General features: G+C 40.1%; 1 protein-coding gene across 4 annotated transcripts in view; it reads right to left on the minus strand.

The window, feature by feature from the left end:
• MYOM2 (myomesin 2) overlaps positions 1-15,126 on the minus strand; it is an 80,864-nt gene that overhangs the window by 58,115 nt on the left and 7,623 nt on the right. For all 4 annotated transcript variants that reach the window (XM_074581654.1, XM_074581653.1, XM_074581656.1 and 1 more), the window contains exons 3-10: positions 14,991-15,124; positions 13,829-13,948; positions 12,045-12,183; positions 11,705-11,862; positions 10,736-10,828; positions 1,730-1,818; positions 1,599-1,649; positions 1,159-1,323 (exon numbers count right to left, since the gene is read on the minus strand). In XM_074581654.1, the coding sequence (XP_074437755.1) occupies positions 1,159-1,323; positions 1,599-1,649; positions 1,730-1,818; positions 10,736-10,828; positions 11,705-11,862; positions 12,045-12,183; positions 13,829-13,948; positions 14,991-15,097 (922 nt within the window). In that variant the 5' untranslated portion in view covers positions 15,098-15,124. The remainder of the gene's footprint in view (positions 1-1,158; positions 1,324-1,598; positions 1,650-1,729; positions 1,819-10,735; positions 10,829-11,704; positions 11,863-12,044; positions 12,184-13,828; positions 13,949-14,990; positions 15,125-15,126) is intronic.

Below are 15,126 nucleotides of genomic sequence, written 5' to 3' on the forward strand. Positions count from 1 at the left end.
CAATGAAGTATCCACAGTGATAGACAAATAGGAATGAAATAGTAAGTAGTACCCCGTTGCCTGAAGGATCAGATGCAAATCTATGTAAAACTGTGATGTACATGAAACAAAAGGAACAACTAGCAGCCATAAAAGAGTCCTTTTTCTGATTTCACTAATCATGAATTTTCTTGATTGACTTATTAATATTACTATCACTTCTTACTTATGCATTACATTTTGTCAGCTATGGAAGTTTCTGACAGCTTGTCTGGGATTAGTCCAAACATCAATCTTGGGCGTCTGCCATTGTCAAATGTCGTTCCTTGGGTAAAGGTCTCACCGTTCACAAGTAACCAAGGCTTTCCTTAAATCCTCAGGCAGAATATTGACTTTAGAACCCCACACAGAGCTTGTGCTTGGTGAAAAGTGGTGAGCAAAATGCCTACAATAGCCTGCCATCTGCTAAACTTTAAGTAGTTAGTTTTATGTTTCAAGACCTTTTTTTTTGTGGGATGAACAAACTCTACTCATGCAGGGTTTGCGTACCATCCACCAGAGTATATGATGTTCAGTGATGTTATTTTCAGTACTTTCAGTTAAGATCACTTCACTTAGCATAGCACAGTTTTTCACTGACAAAAGAGGCAAGGAAAGCACCCTACCAACATGGCACTTAAACAGCAGAGCAAAAGCACATGGATCAGACCTCACTCCTACAAGTATTTCTGAACTGTACATTAAAATGATTTTAATATAAAATTTACAATAAATACTAGAGCAAGATGGAAATGGAGGCCCATGCTGACACCTCAGTGATTCAAACTTTAATTTACTGCTCTGTGAGTACCCTTCAGCTCAGAGGTCACAGTATTCAATTACAAATCATGGCCAAATCCAGGAAGTGAGTTTGGATCTCCACCTAGTCAGTAAATGTTCTAACTATTGTGCTATCAGATAATACGAGATTGCCTCCTGTTGCTGTAAATGTATGCTCAAGAAAAGGTTGACCAAGTCACTTAATTGAAAGAGAGTGCAGGTCTATAAATTTTAACTACAGATATTTGTTTGCTTTGTTCCAAATTTAATTCTGAGAATCTATTGTTCTAAGCTTGATCTGTGTCCTCAGTGATTCCTCCTGCATTTTCCAGGTAGTTTCAGTTCAATGTACTAACTTACCATCTCTATACCACTCAGCACGAGGTCGTAGTCTTTTCAGGTCTGGGGTGATCAACATAGTACACTTCAGGGTCAGTGTTTCACCTTCAGTTCCAAAGGTGACTCCAAACTTCTCCAGAAACTGGACATCAATGTGGGTGAAGCAAACGTCGTATGACAGAGGCACTGTGCATGAGAAAATGAAAACATTCTTGAGGATAAGTAAATTGTACTTGGCACAATTAGATTACTGTCTGATCTGAACAGGAGATGGAGCTCTCTATTACACTATATGCTGATCTCGAAATGCAACTGGGAAAACAAAAGTATCTGGACAAGCCCTATTGTAAACTTAGAAAGCAAAGCCAGAAGCAGCAAGTGGTATCCAATATGCTCATCTGCAAAACATTACTTTGCTAGGAGTACATGAAATATCTAAGCAAAAAGAAAAAAATGCTTACAGTGGAAGGGCATTATCCCAGCTGGGTGAGGCTCTTCACCCTCTCTGAACCCTATAAATAAACACACAATAAACATTCAATGACATGAGCGTGATATTTATTTCTTATTTTAAACATGAAGTAGGACTTACTTCGCACAATCACAGCACAATTAGTTGATGCCTGCCCATGGACATTTGTTGCAACTGCTGAATAGGTAGCAGAATCATCAAAATCAGCTCTGAAAAAATGGAAGGAGGATAAAAGATGACTCTTTACACAAATACAAATTCTCTTAATGATTGATATTACAAACTAAGCTATGTCAACCCTTAGGAAAGTGGAGAAAGCTCTTTGCTGGTATCACACAGTGCAAGACGTTGATGAAAGACAATCAGAAAGCTGGTACTGTTTTTTACTGTTGTTTTATCACAGCTTAGTGTGCAGGCTGCATTAACCTGAGCAAACTGGAAACGACCTTTAGTGAATGATCAAAAGGAGATGGCTGGAGGAGGCCAGTCTCACTATTCCCTTCCTGTATGTAACCTCCTTCCTTAATCCGTCTTGCCCTTCTGCCACGTATTTTAAGAAAGAGACATGGAAGAAAAGTACATGTGATGCTTGCAGAAATTCCTCCTTCTGTGGCTATTCCCAGCAGGCAGATACTGGTGGTTTTTTGCCTCTCTCATATCTCTTAGGCAGTCCAGAGGAAATGATACAAAACCAGGGAAACTGTCCAAAATTTTATATTGACTTAAATGTTTTGGCTTGATATACTTTTTAGTGAGAAAAGATGTTTATTATGCAAGGACAATATAATGAAAAATAAAGCAAAAACTACATACTTCCTTGAAAAGAAACTTACATTAGCAGATACATGGCCAGATGTTAAGATAGAGGTACAAGCTTTGATGTCCTAGTTCTTTTATTATTTAAAATGGGGTCAGCCAGGAGAACTATTGACGTAAAATTGAAGTAAAGGAAGGAAACTAAACTATGTTCAAATAATTTTTTTTGGTACAATTACTCAAATTTGCAATTGAAATAAACTTCTTTGCTATGTTTCTAATAAATATAAATGACTACTGACTAGAAAAAAGTTAAAAATATTTTGTACTAGTTTTTGGTAAAAAGCAGATTTGGGTAGAATAAGATTTCTTCAATTTTGCAAAAAGAACTTAGTCTGGATGAAGAAATAATTTTTAAAAAGGTAGAATATTTCCTTTTTACGTTTTGGAATTAATATTTTAAGTTAAAAAAAAGTAAATCAGAATTTGCTTTCGCTTTGTTTTCAGAAACATACTAAATATTCTAATACAAAATAAAATATTTTGGTTTTGAATGAACAAAACTTTTTATTTGGTCCAATTCAATATTTTTTCTTGAACTCTTCCATTAGTCAAGTATTCTATAATATGTCTGTCAGACAAATTTGCTTATTATTTTTTTTCATTCTTGGAGTTTCATAGAATCGTAGAATTGCCTAGGTTGGAAGGGCCTTTAAGATCATCGAGTCCACCCATTTCTGTTAGGTTGAGCCATCAGCTAATCAGAGTGCTGTCTGAAACACACACAATAAATCCTGCTTCTGTGTAGCTCATTTAGCAATGCATTTAATGGACGCCACTCTGAAATATCCAGCCATGAGATACAACGTTCTGCATGCGTCCGCTTAGTTTCCTCTCGGAAGAACAAATTTGTATCTTCTTGGCAACTGCCAGATGAAAGCGATGAAATTCTGGTTGCACTTGTAAGAGGTCATATACCCCAGGTGTGAGAGAAGAAAGAAGAAGTAAAAGTGTTTGATGTAAATTGCGTAACGGGATGCCAATTTGGGGGTGTGTAGCACCTGTGACAGGCACATCAGACACCTATTTTTCAGCTCTTGCATAGATTCTGGACAGTGTCATATCACCAAAAAAAATGATACTATCTGCACTGTGAAGTCTGAAACACAACTTGATGAAAGCTCTATTAAACTGAGATTTATCTCTCTAAATGTACAGGACTAACAGCTCCTCCTGGAGGATAATCTTCAGCCACACATTTCACAAAACAAAGAGCTAAAATAGAAAGTTTGTCATACAATTAGCTATCAAGGCCAGAGGGGTAAATCCTAAAATTAGGCCACTTAACCAAAAGGCCTGCAATTGGTATGAAGCCCTTGAGCACCCTACTACAGTCTGGACAGGCAAAATAAGTCTGAAAAACAATTTAAAAGAATCTAAATACTAGGCTCGATATTATTCAACTTCTTTTTTCGGTTTTCAGGAAGGATTTAAAAAAATGCCAATACCTGTTCACAGATTTATATAAAGCTTAACTGATTCTGGACTTGCTTGAAAGCTGTCAGACTTGGTGACATTTCTTTGCAGTAACTTCTTAGAAATAAGAATGTTTTTTTTTACTATCCCAGTTTCACACTATTTAACATTTGGATGATAAAATGCCAAAAGCAAGGCAAAACTGCAGTAAAACTGCAGATACCTTTCCCAAGTCATGTTATAATGTCTCTATACTGAAATGTGCATAATTTCTACATTTCTCACAGCCCAGTACAGTGTCTTGCAACAATGAAACAAGCTAACAACAAATGAGGCATCTCATAAATTTCTTACAAGGAGGAGCATTGCAGAAGTGACTGTACTGGAACTCTGTTCCTGTCGCTCTGCATACATCCCTTCTTCAAGGAGATTATATAGAGAGTAAATAGTACATAATACGTATTATATTTAATAACATGTAATATGTATCAGTAAATTAAACAGTGTTAGGTAATATCCCCAGAAACTGGATCTCCATTACCCTAGTGCTGATGTGTGAGAACAGCCCATGGCCTGCCTTGTGTGTGCCAGCTTGCCAAAGGGATTCCCAGACACAAGTCAGGAGATAGCAAGGGTCCATTCCCAGAAAACTGTCTGGAAGTGGTTGCCCTGTCCTGAAGGACAAGAAAATTAGTCCATCCCATGCCAGGAGGCCACTGTGGCAGCGGATGTGTTTAATTTACTTTGGCAAGCAGATTTCAGAAATGCAATTCCTAGGCACTAGTGGCAGGTGTATTCCAGACCAGGAGGATGGTGCACACCTACACCTGACAGGGCATGTGCTGGGGGAGTCACGCTGCAATTGCTGATGGGGTTTTGATCCATCCCTGGGCTGGGATTTAGGCAATTTACAGCACCCGTATCATACCTGAGTGATGAACGCTACCCCACCATTGCTCTTTTAGTCCATTCCCTCACATAAGCAAAGCATTACTTCAGGCTGCTTTGCTTAGGTGACATCCAACTTATCCGCTCTTTAACATTTTCTTGTTGTTACAGAGTGTTGACAACAAGGATAAAATAACAGCATCTCTTAACTGAAGTTAACTCTGATTAACTATCATGTTAAAATAGTCATCACCTGCTCTCGGTTTTGGCTTCATTTTCCATCAGAACAACAGACAAAACACTCAATAGGAATTAATTTCTGCAGGAACTACACAGGATTCGGGATCTAAAGCGTGATTTATCATCAACCACAAGGTGGTGAAAAATAATCCAGACATTGTAGAAATGTGTATTCTGAACAAAAGGCAAGGCCCCAGTCTGTGCTTGGCCACTCAAAGCATCAGAAATTTAGGGTTGTAAGAACTGCAAAGTTGTCTCCCTAAAATGAAGAAGCAGAATGGCAGGTACCCAATTAACTTTCCAAATGAATACGTGTCTGTGCTTGACTCATCCCCCTAGCCTTGCCCTCTCATAAGCAACACCAAAATACATCTCTTGCAGAGATTTTCCTGTTTGTGAGGGTCTCCAAGGTAGACAAAACAGAATATGATCCTCAAAGTCTCTAGAACAGACAGGAGATTCGCAAAAGGGTAGTTTCTTTAGCCCAGAAAGTTTGATGCCTGAAAGTAACTATTTGACAGAAGTTAGTGATGGAGTGAGAATTAATTTTATCAGGAAGACCAAATGAAAGAAGTTACTGACCAAATGACTGACCACACTCTTACAACACCCTTTGGTTTTAAGAAGAGAAACACAGTACTTGGAGAAAGAGAAAGAGGTACGGAGTTACTATGAACATGCAGATCACAATTCACTTTCTGCTATTTAAGAGGCCCTAAAAACTCCACCCATTTTCTGGAAGTCAGTTTTGAAAGCATTTTACAATTCCTTGCTATGATCTCTCACCTGACTCTCCAGGAGATGAATCAAACCAGCTCAGATAGCCAAGTACTCAGTAGACTGCCTTCAAATCTGGTATTGGAAGTGTACGGGGTTAGGGGGTAAGAGCTACAGAGCACATTTGTTTAACACACACTTTGAAGAAAGTTGGGCAGGATGGCAAGTCACGTGAGGTCCTGACTCTCCTTTTGTGCCAGGTAATACTCAGACTGAGGATTATCCTGGAAACTATCTACTTCCTTGTATGCTAAAAAGCCTAGATTTCCTAAATTGCACTGTAAAATGCATTGAGTCAAGACCAGTTAGAAACGATATTTGAAGTACCCAGGAGGCAAGGTGTGGTCTCTCCAGCAGTTATTCTTGCATCATGATGGAGAACATGTTTTCCAACCTTTACAAAGGTCAGATAAAATATGCATAGAGTACATTTAGATAGCATGAAGTGTGAGTGCAGAGCTGCATCTGTCCCAAGGTACTAATACTTCTTGCGAAAATTAAATTGCCCTGAATCCACAGGAGGCTCTGAAGTGCTAATGTTTGTGCGGGGAATATTCCCCAGGCAGATACATCTGTTTAAAATGCATATATTCAGCCATCTGCCTCGTGTAGATTTAAACACAGGAGTTAAGAGTGAAATAACATTTTTTCCTGAATTGGAACACAATTCAGTGCATGTCAAGAACAGGAAGCAGAACGCAGTAAATTACACAGAGTTAAAATTGCCTCCTTTGCATTCAAATGACAAAATTTTCAGTGTTATAGCAATATGACATGAAGATGTGGAAATACTCTCCAGGATTACCACCCCATGTATCGATTCTCCGGTCAGGCTGAACCTGACTGATTCTTTTTGTTTGGTTGGGGTTTGTTTTTACCGAAGAGGACACCTCTGTTACGCGGTGGCCGCTTCCCCAGGCTCCCAATGACTGCTGCTTACAGGGGCCAGAGACTGGCAGGTCAAAAGATCACGGACCATTTCATTTGGTGGGTTGCTCTTTGCATTTCAGCCAGGAAAGGAGAGCGGAAGTACACCATGCCTGCTGCCTATATACACTCACAGGTACCTGTGAAATGCCAGGAGCTGCAGTTTATCACCCGATCAGCCCTGTAGAGCTCCAAGGCTCTGCCAGGGGAGCGCCTCTGCCGCAGTGCCTCCGCTCTGCCCCGCTCCCACCCACAGCGGGAGAGCGGGCAGGCCTCCCTCTCCGTCTCTGCGGATTAAATCACCTCAAGGCTTTTCGTGCCTAATCAAACTAAAATAGCGCTGTGCTGGCTGCGCAGCGTCATTTGTTAAATGAGAATAGTTAGAAGAGAAGGTTCATTCAATTTTTAAGCTGTATTTTTCACAGGCTGTGCTGGTGGTGCTGCGGAGCCTGATGAGAGGGGCTGGCTCTGGCGCCTGGCAGCAGGTATCACACTGCACTCTGCTGGCTCTCACACACAGCTTTTGCTGATGCAACCACAAATCTTTCCTGCTGCAATTACAAGCGCTTCTTAAGCAATGACTTAATGAAACAGGAGAAGGCCCTAATAAAAGACAAAATGCTGCCAAACTTTGAGCCTTGTATAGGGTGAGACTGTGCGGCCACATCACGCTGACAGAGCTCAGGAAAATCTGACCTCCTTCCCTGCTCCTTCTACCATCCATCCCCCATCAGCTCACCCCCCTGCTCACTGAGGACTGGGCATCGGGAGCATGCTGCTGGCCCCTCTGTGCCCCAGAAATGTAACATAGCCATTCACAGTTGCATAAAGCTAAGTGATTCATTTAAGGAGGCATCACAGTAAACAAACAAAGCAAAAACCCAAAACCTGTTATGAAACAAGTTGCAGCAACTAAGGAATTCAAACTGTTATGATTTTTAATTACTAAGATGCACACACTAAGGCAGAAAATATTTTGCAGTTATGCTATAAAGCAACGGGGCAACCTCATCTGGACTACCTCTGATACAGAAATCTTCCCCTGTATTATGTGCCTATCCACAGTTAAATTAGGTGGGATAAAGAAACACATTTTAAACAAACCCTCACATTCTCAGACATATATCAATCACTTCAACCACCGGTAGCTTTCCCTCAGAGGATTCCTGACAGTCTCCTCTGAATCACCTATCTGAAGCGAGATGAAAGATGAAATGAGATGAACCACTACCTCAGCGCAGGCTGGCAATGTCTCTTCTCCTATAATCATGAGATGTGCAAAAAGATATAATGAAACTCAAAACTCCTTTTCTTTACTGCTCAAGGGAGACCTTGAGCTCAAGCTCCCAATTGAAGAAGCCTAAAAGGAGCAAGAAAGCGGCACTATATGATAATGATAGCACTGAATGCAGGCAGAAAATGTGGTAAATTGAACACAGAGCATCATAAAAATCTGAGACTGAGAAATGAAAATGATCTGGTTACTGTATAGGCTTATGGGCACTGGAAGATAGCAAACAGCGGGGGATGAAATTGTGCCCAGTTACTACTTTAAGATGACAAGATGACGTTCTGGTTTTGGTGCCTCAAGAATTTTTCCACTGGGATCAAGGAATACTCATAGGAATAAATATCACACTTGCATTAGAAGGAAAAGTTCACTCCCCAAGCTCCACTGAAGCACTAGAAAGGTAGCCAAGAAATTCCAAGGCCGTTCCGAGTGGCTGTGGATCGTATGACATGCAGCTCAGCAGTTTGGTATGAACAGCTGAGAAGAGCACAGAAGTGGATAGGTAGAAAATCCCAACGGTTCTGCTTCCCAGAAAAAAAATAATACTTCAAATACATGTGCACAAAGATATGTATGGAAGATTCAGAGTTAATTTTTGTATAAAAACATGAATTATATATCTATATTTTAACCACTACCTATACATCCATTGCTTTCAATACAAGAAACGCCTAATATTAGTAATGCACTATCAAAACGTTCTTCCATTTCCTGCATGTTGACTTTCTGTCTTTTGGGACAGAAAATATGGCTGATGGTCAAGTTTTGAAATAAAATAGATTAGTAATAAAGAAGTAAATTTTAGGTTACAAATCTTAATTTAATAAACTGTATAAATCTATGGTAAATAAATTATAACTCTGCGTCTACAATCCTCCAATATTCTTTTAAGTGGAGAAGGGAAACCCTGGGGGAGAGACGACAGGCATCTTTAGGTGGCAAAAAGACCACAGTGCCAGACAGAATGAAAGCGAAACAGAGCAGTGGTCTCTGAAGATGGCCACTTGGTTGAACTTGAGGGAGTCTGAATGAATACATGTGGGTCTGGGACTAGTAAACAGTGGTTGGTGGTGGGTGGGTGTGGGAACCTGAGTGGGTGCCAATAAATGACTCTGTGGTATGTCTGAGTAAATATGGCTGGGTCTGAACACTCCCAAAGCCAACTGTGGATGGTGTCTACATGACTGACAACTGGCATAGGAAAGAGAAAAAAAGCTCCAAGGGGATGTAAGCCATGAGCACCCGTCAGCCTGATGGTTACAGATGCTCAGAAAGCAGGATCAACACTGATTCTCATTTCATCAAAAAGGCGTATACTCCCAAAATGCCACAAAAGGAACCTAGGTACTGCATCTGGACTCACCAAGCAGCTGCTTATGGACACTAACAAAGGGAAATAAACACAGTCACGGTAATTGACCAGCAGGAAGTCACCAAAGCTTCATCACCTGACAGTCACTCACGCACATCCAGACAAAGGAGAGCATTTTCCATTTTCCCTGCTGCAAGGGAGAGGTTTGCAAGATGACAACCCGTTTTTTTCTTTTAACTTCCTGCTCTTATCTCCAAAAGTAACGTTGGTGGGAAGAAGCAGCTGTGTTGAGGCATCTCACGGATACAGAGAGCAGTCAGCAAGTTATCCATGGCCTGGGAGTAGAAGACTATGAGTATCTTAGAAGTAGTCTTAAGTACTACTACTCCTTGAGAAGCATCCCTTAAGAAGCAACACCATAAGGATTCTTGCTGTCAGCTTCTGTATAGGGATATATTTCTCCCATCCTGACCAGTGAAAAGATGAACAGTTGGGCTGGACTTTGCTGCAGGATGACAAAAGCAAAGTTTTCCCAAAAGCAGAAGGAATGATGCACTTATTTTCTGTACTAATGCCACAAGGCTGTGCCCAGAGCTGCTTCCACTGCTGACAGATGGAGACAGGGTGGAAGATGAAATGTTTGGCCAGCCAAGTGTTAGCCACAAGTATTCTGGATGTTTCAGCACAGCTGATGCTCATGTTCTGGAGAAATTAAAAGGGGGTTTTTGGGTCTCTGCTCTAGATATTAATTTTCTTTTTAAAGACCACAGTCATGTCCTCGTTTTCCTTTGGGTTTTTACATTTTTTTAAAAAGCTTGTACAAAGTCACATCTAACATGCAATATTTCGATGATTTAGAACAGCACGGGATTAGTTTTGGGAAGATGTTCTACCCAGGCATTTTCTATAACACCAGGTTAACATCATTTTGAAAAATAAGATTAATTATACTGGTAATTTAAAAACCAAAATTTACACTTCCTTGCCTTTTGGAGAACAAAAAAATGAGATCAAAAAGTAAACAGAACCTAACATATAACAAAAGAAATACTGATGCTGCCCTGACCAGCTATATTTTTGTTTACCTTAAAGAGTTTCATCATGGCAAGAACATGAAATACACAATTTTCCACTTTGAATGCTGAGAAGGGATCTTCTATAGTTCCCAATAAAAAAGGAACTACCATCCTTTCAGCTACTTAACTCTTCTTTTATATCTTCTTGGAGATTGCTGGAGTTAAATAACAGAAATATCTAATTTTTCATTTCATTTAATGATCTAATATTCAACTACTTAGTGAACTTTCTCTAGCCTAAATGTGAGTACCAACAGAGAAGTGTGCTGAATTTAACAACTATCTTGCAGCCTTTGTGTGAATTTTTAATTTTAATTGTAATTTGATCGTAAAATACTTTGTGTAGAGTATAAAAAACTCTTTTATTCCTCAGAATAATCTACCTGTTTATATGCAACACATGTACTCCATATTTGCTTTCAATTCTGTACTTTGTTGGATCACTTGCAGGGGTAATCAATTCCTCGTTTTTGTACCTGACAATCAAGAAAAAACGAACTCATTAATATCCGCTCTTATGCACTGCATTCATTTAGTAGATTTTTACAGCTAGATATCATTTACTGTCATCGGAGCTCTCTCTATATATCATCTCTACCTGTATAGAGTATTTTCCAGTATATATGGATAGATAAACATTGGGCCATGAAGGCAAAAGAGGACCATCGCTGCAGTAAGAAAGTGGAAAGAGAAGATGTGCACCCAAACCAGAAAAGCAGGCAGTGGAGTAGAAAGAAGATGCTCTGTAACTTGAGCTTTCTGGGCCTGTAGCTGTGACAGATGATGGGAAGCAAACTTTGTCTTGCACCGCAGTAAAGCACTTCAGGACAAAACAAGGGAAGCAGCAACAGGATTGTGCCTCAGGTTAGATCTTCATGGCCAGCCCAGGGCTTTCACATACACAGGACAGCACTTGTCCGGAGAGGAGGGCATCTCCAAGGATGTCCACCTCAACAGAGGCTGACACAAAATGAACACGGATACAGCCCATGACAACAACAGAGCTGTACAAGTTTACCCAGGCTTAGCAAGCAGCCTGCAAGCTCTGTGTATTTTCCCATTTGCTACTCATCATCAGGGAACAAAATGGCCAGAACGACTGGAATGCCTTCCGCAGTCTGCCTTCTGAAATACTCGAGTTTGCTTCTCACACTACACAGGGCCCTTCAGCAAGTTGTCCTCCCACTCCTTCCACTGAAGTATCAACTGCTACAATCCAGCACATCTATGGGGATTATAAAGGGGGTTTAACATAGCCATTATGTATGTGACACTTATCAGTTATGCCATAACTTCCAAATGAAAAAAGCTTAACAACATTTTTAGAGGGCTAGGAAAGGCCAGTCTCTTACCATTGTACAACAGGGCTGGGAAATCCTTGTACAGTGAAGCAAAGGCTCACAGACATCTTCTCCCAGACAGTGTGAGATCTCAGGCGCACTAGAATTTCAGGAGCTCGGCTTATACTTTCCTCAACAGCATGTCTTTCCAGAGCCATATTTTCTTCTACCTATTAAACGGAGGAAAAGAAAAGAAACATCTAGCACCAGACTCAACTGGGGTAGAAGATCTAATCTTAAACCCACAAAATTAAAAGGTGCTAAATCACTGTCCATATTTGAAACACAGGCCTAAATTTCAGTATATCTTATAATTCTGCTTGGGTAGGAACAAAAAGGTTCAGCACTGTACCATCCTTTGTATAGCAAGTCTATCCAGATGTTCTCTAGCACGGTGCCTGGCCGTGTGAATCTCTTTTTCCAAAGCAGACAACTCACTGGCAAACCGAATCCTTTTCTCTTCACTCGCATGAGTTTTTTGTTCATGAGTCCTGCAGGACAAGAGAAAATATCAGATAAAAGTAACCAATATGAAGCTTTAAGATTGTCACTCATACACATTAGGTAACTGAGGGCTCTGAAGCCATATCAGCAGGATGTAAAATCTAGTTTAGGAATTATTCTTAGAGTCTGTCTGCCTAACCTATGTGAAATTAATGTGAATTTTTCTTCATTTTCTTTCCCCCGTATATGTTGTGCTGTAGCATCAGATCTTGAAAGCTGGCATGATCATGTTGACACAATCTCAGTTCCTCCAGTAATCAAGATCAAGAACCTGCCTGGCTTCCCTCTGGTCCCTAATTTTCTTTTCCATGGACCCAAGGAGGCAGGGGGGTGAAGGCATGTTCTGTGCCTGTGCACAACCTTATAAGAGTTGGGCCTTGATTATGGCATGCCCTTGGCTCTAGCACCTGGGAAGCTCTGCTAGTTCTATGGGCTGTAGCAGCTGACCTCACCTGAAAGATACAGACCAAGGAGTTCACAAGGATTTGAAGAACTACTACATGCAAGAAAGCTGTCCTTGGACAGGGGTGTGAGTGGGAAGTATTATAGAAACTACCAGAAAAAGACAACCTTTTGAGAAATTTGTGGATTGTTCCCTGAAAATCTGACTCCATAAATTTTTCAGAATTCCTAAAAAAAACCCCAAAAACTCATAACTGTTTTTAGGTGGAGCTAGCTCAAGCTTCTGCATGCATCCTGATTCAATAAGCAGCCTGTTCTACTCTTTGCCTTGCCAAGAGGACAAAAGAAGGGAGCTGAATATCAGAAATTTATGTCATTATAGAATATGGCAAGACTCTTAAAGCATACCCCAACATGCTGTGAAGCAAATAAGAAGACTTGCATGACATTCAGTGAAGAGTAAATCAAGACATTATTTGTCTGGTGTTTTAAAAATATTTATTTGTACCATTGCAACGTACTTTAAATACCAGCCTCATTCTGCCACGTATATTTTCATACTGTTAAAATTTAAGATCATTTTTAAAAAAATAAGTTGCGTATACAAATGAGGCTGATTTCCCTACAACATTCTGTTTCTAGGATATATATTTCAAAAGAATCGAAGTACCAGAACCATATGGATGTATATGATTTTCACACACATTTTCTACAAATAAGGCAGAAGGCGTTCTTGTAGTGTAAATTCTCTGTGTCTTCGGCACAGTAACTGTAGAGCATGGCAGAGCAGAAACAGTCAAATTCACTAACAGGAATATTTCTGTCAGCACAGTTATTATAGGACTTCCTACCATGGCTGTTACTGAGACAAGCCCTCTTGATGTTAAGGAAAGAACTCAAAATTTTTAAATTGATCCAAACCAGAAATTCAGGAATAGTCAAGTAGATCTGTTCAAAACTGAGTTTTGGATCCCAGGTAGATCCTAATTTATTTTGGTTTTAAAGTTGTTTCCAGGGATCAGAATGGGGATTAGGGGAACAACTCTGGATTGAAATATGAGATCGAAAGTGACACCCAGTCATTTAGTATTCCAGCCAAAATAGATTAGTGGAGAACAGTGACAGAGAAGCCTCCAGTCTTGTCAACTTTGAAAAGAGCCCTGGCAAAAGAGCAATACTAAATGGGACCAGAGCCACTACACAAGTCAGATGGGACCAACAGAGCTTTACCTTTTCCTGGATTCTTGCATTGCTTCATGAGCCAAGGTGCGTGCCCTCCTGGCACAGAGCCTACATGTCGTTTTTCCCAAGCCAGATGATTCATAATAAGCAGCCTGTCTGGAAGCAGCCCTTCAAATATAAAAGACATTGTTATAACCCAGCAATTCTGCTAAAACATGAACTCACAAAAGTCAAAGAAATTACTTTAAATGAGCTGAATGCCATGACTGAGCACTGTTCAGTGAGAAACCTACTTTGCATTCCTCACTAACTGCACTAGGGTGCTGATTTTTACTTGTCCTTTAAGGGCTTAATGCCCATCATCTGTCACTGGGGATCATTAGGCATTTTATTTCATTCGGTTCTGTTAAATTTATACTTATCTCGGTCTCCAATCATTCAAATGCTATGATAGCACTTTAGTGAATCACGAGGGTACCAGCCTGTCTAATACACAAATCATACAGAATCCCTGTAATGTTGTCTGTTTCCAAATATTCCTGCCTTTCTATACTTCACATAACCTTCTGCATAAACTCTTCTCTTTCATAAGGGAAGCTGGACAAGCTTGACAGCCAGCTAGGCCAGCTAGGCTTCTTAATTACTGAGGAGGAAGGACAGTGATTCTTAAGCAACCAAGATTCAAAGCTCCAGGCTTTGAGATACAAAGAACATGTACCTTGTGGCTAAAACTCTGAGATTTCACATCAGAGGAGTTAAGCCTTTATTTAATTTTCAAAAAGGATATTGAATGACAAAAACTATGACCGGGAATAGTCAACTTCAGGAGAAGAAGTATCCTCATGTTATATGGAAGAATGGGTAAAAAACTGTTCCTATGATTTACCATAAACTTCACGGCATTTTCTCTTAAGTCAGAATTTCAATTGGAGCCTAAAAGGAAGAATTTCCAACTCGGACATAGTAAATAGGACAGATCCTGAGCTAAAAGGTCTGCATAGGTGAGTTGCAACGTAGCTAGAAAGTCTAGCTATGCTTGTGGGAGACTATAGAGCAGGAGCATCTCAATGGAAGGAAGTGGAAAACTACCATTCTGAATACACCATAATTATAGAGGGCAGAGTGGGAAGCTAAATATCTTGATCCTAAGACCTGAGTAACCAAAACAGAAACCTCTCTATGCTCCGTATGTGAAATACATGGCACTTACTTTCTTGCTGCATATTCCTCAAGCACATATCTTGTCTGAATGTTGCGATAGGACTGATCAAAGTGCTTGTGCCTCCTCTGGTAAAATGGCAACGCTACTGACGACATACTTCAGTTTGTTACAATCAGTAATTCCT

This window comes from Larus michahellis, chromosome 3, assembly GCF_964199755.1.
Source record: "Larus michahellis chromosome 3, bLarMic1.1, whole genome shotgun sequence".
Taxonomy (NCBI): domain Eukaryota; kingdom Metazoa; phylum Chordata; class Aves; order Charadriiformes; family Laridae; genus Larus; species Larus michahellis.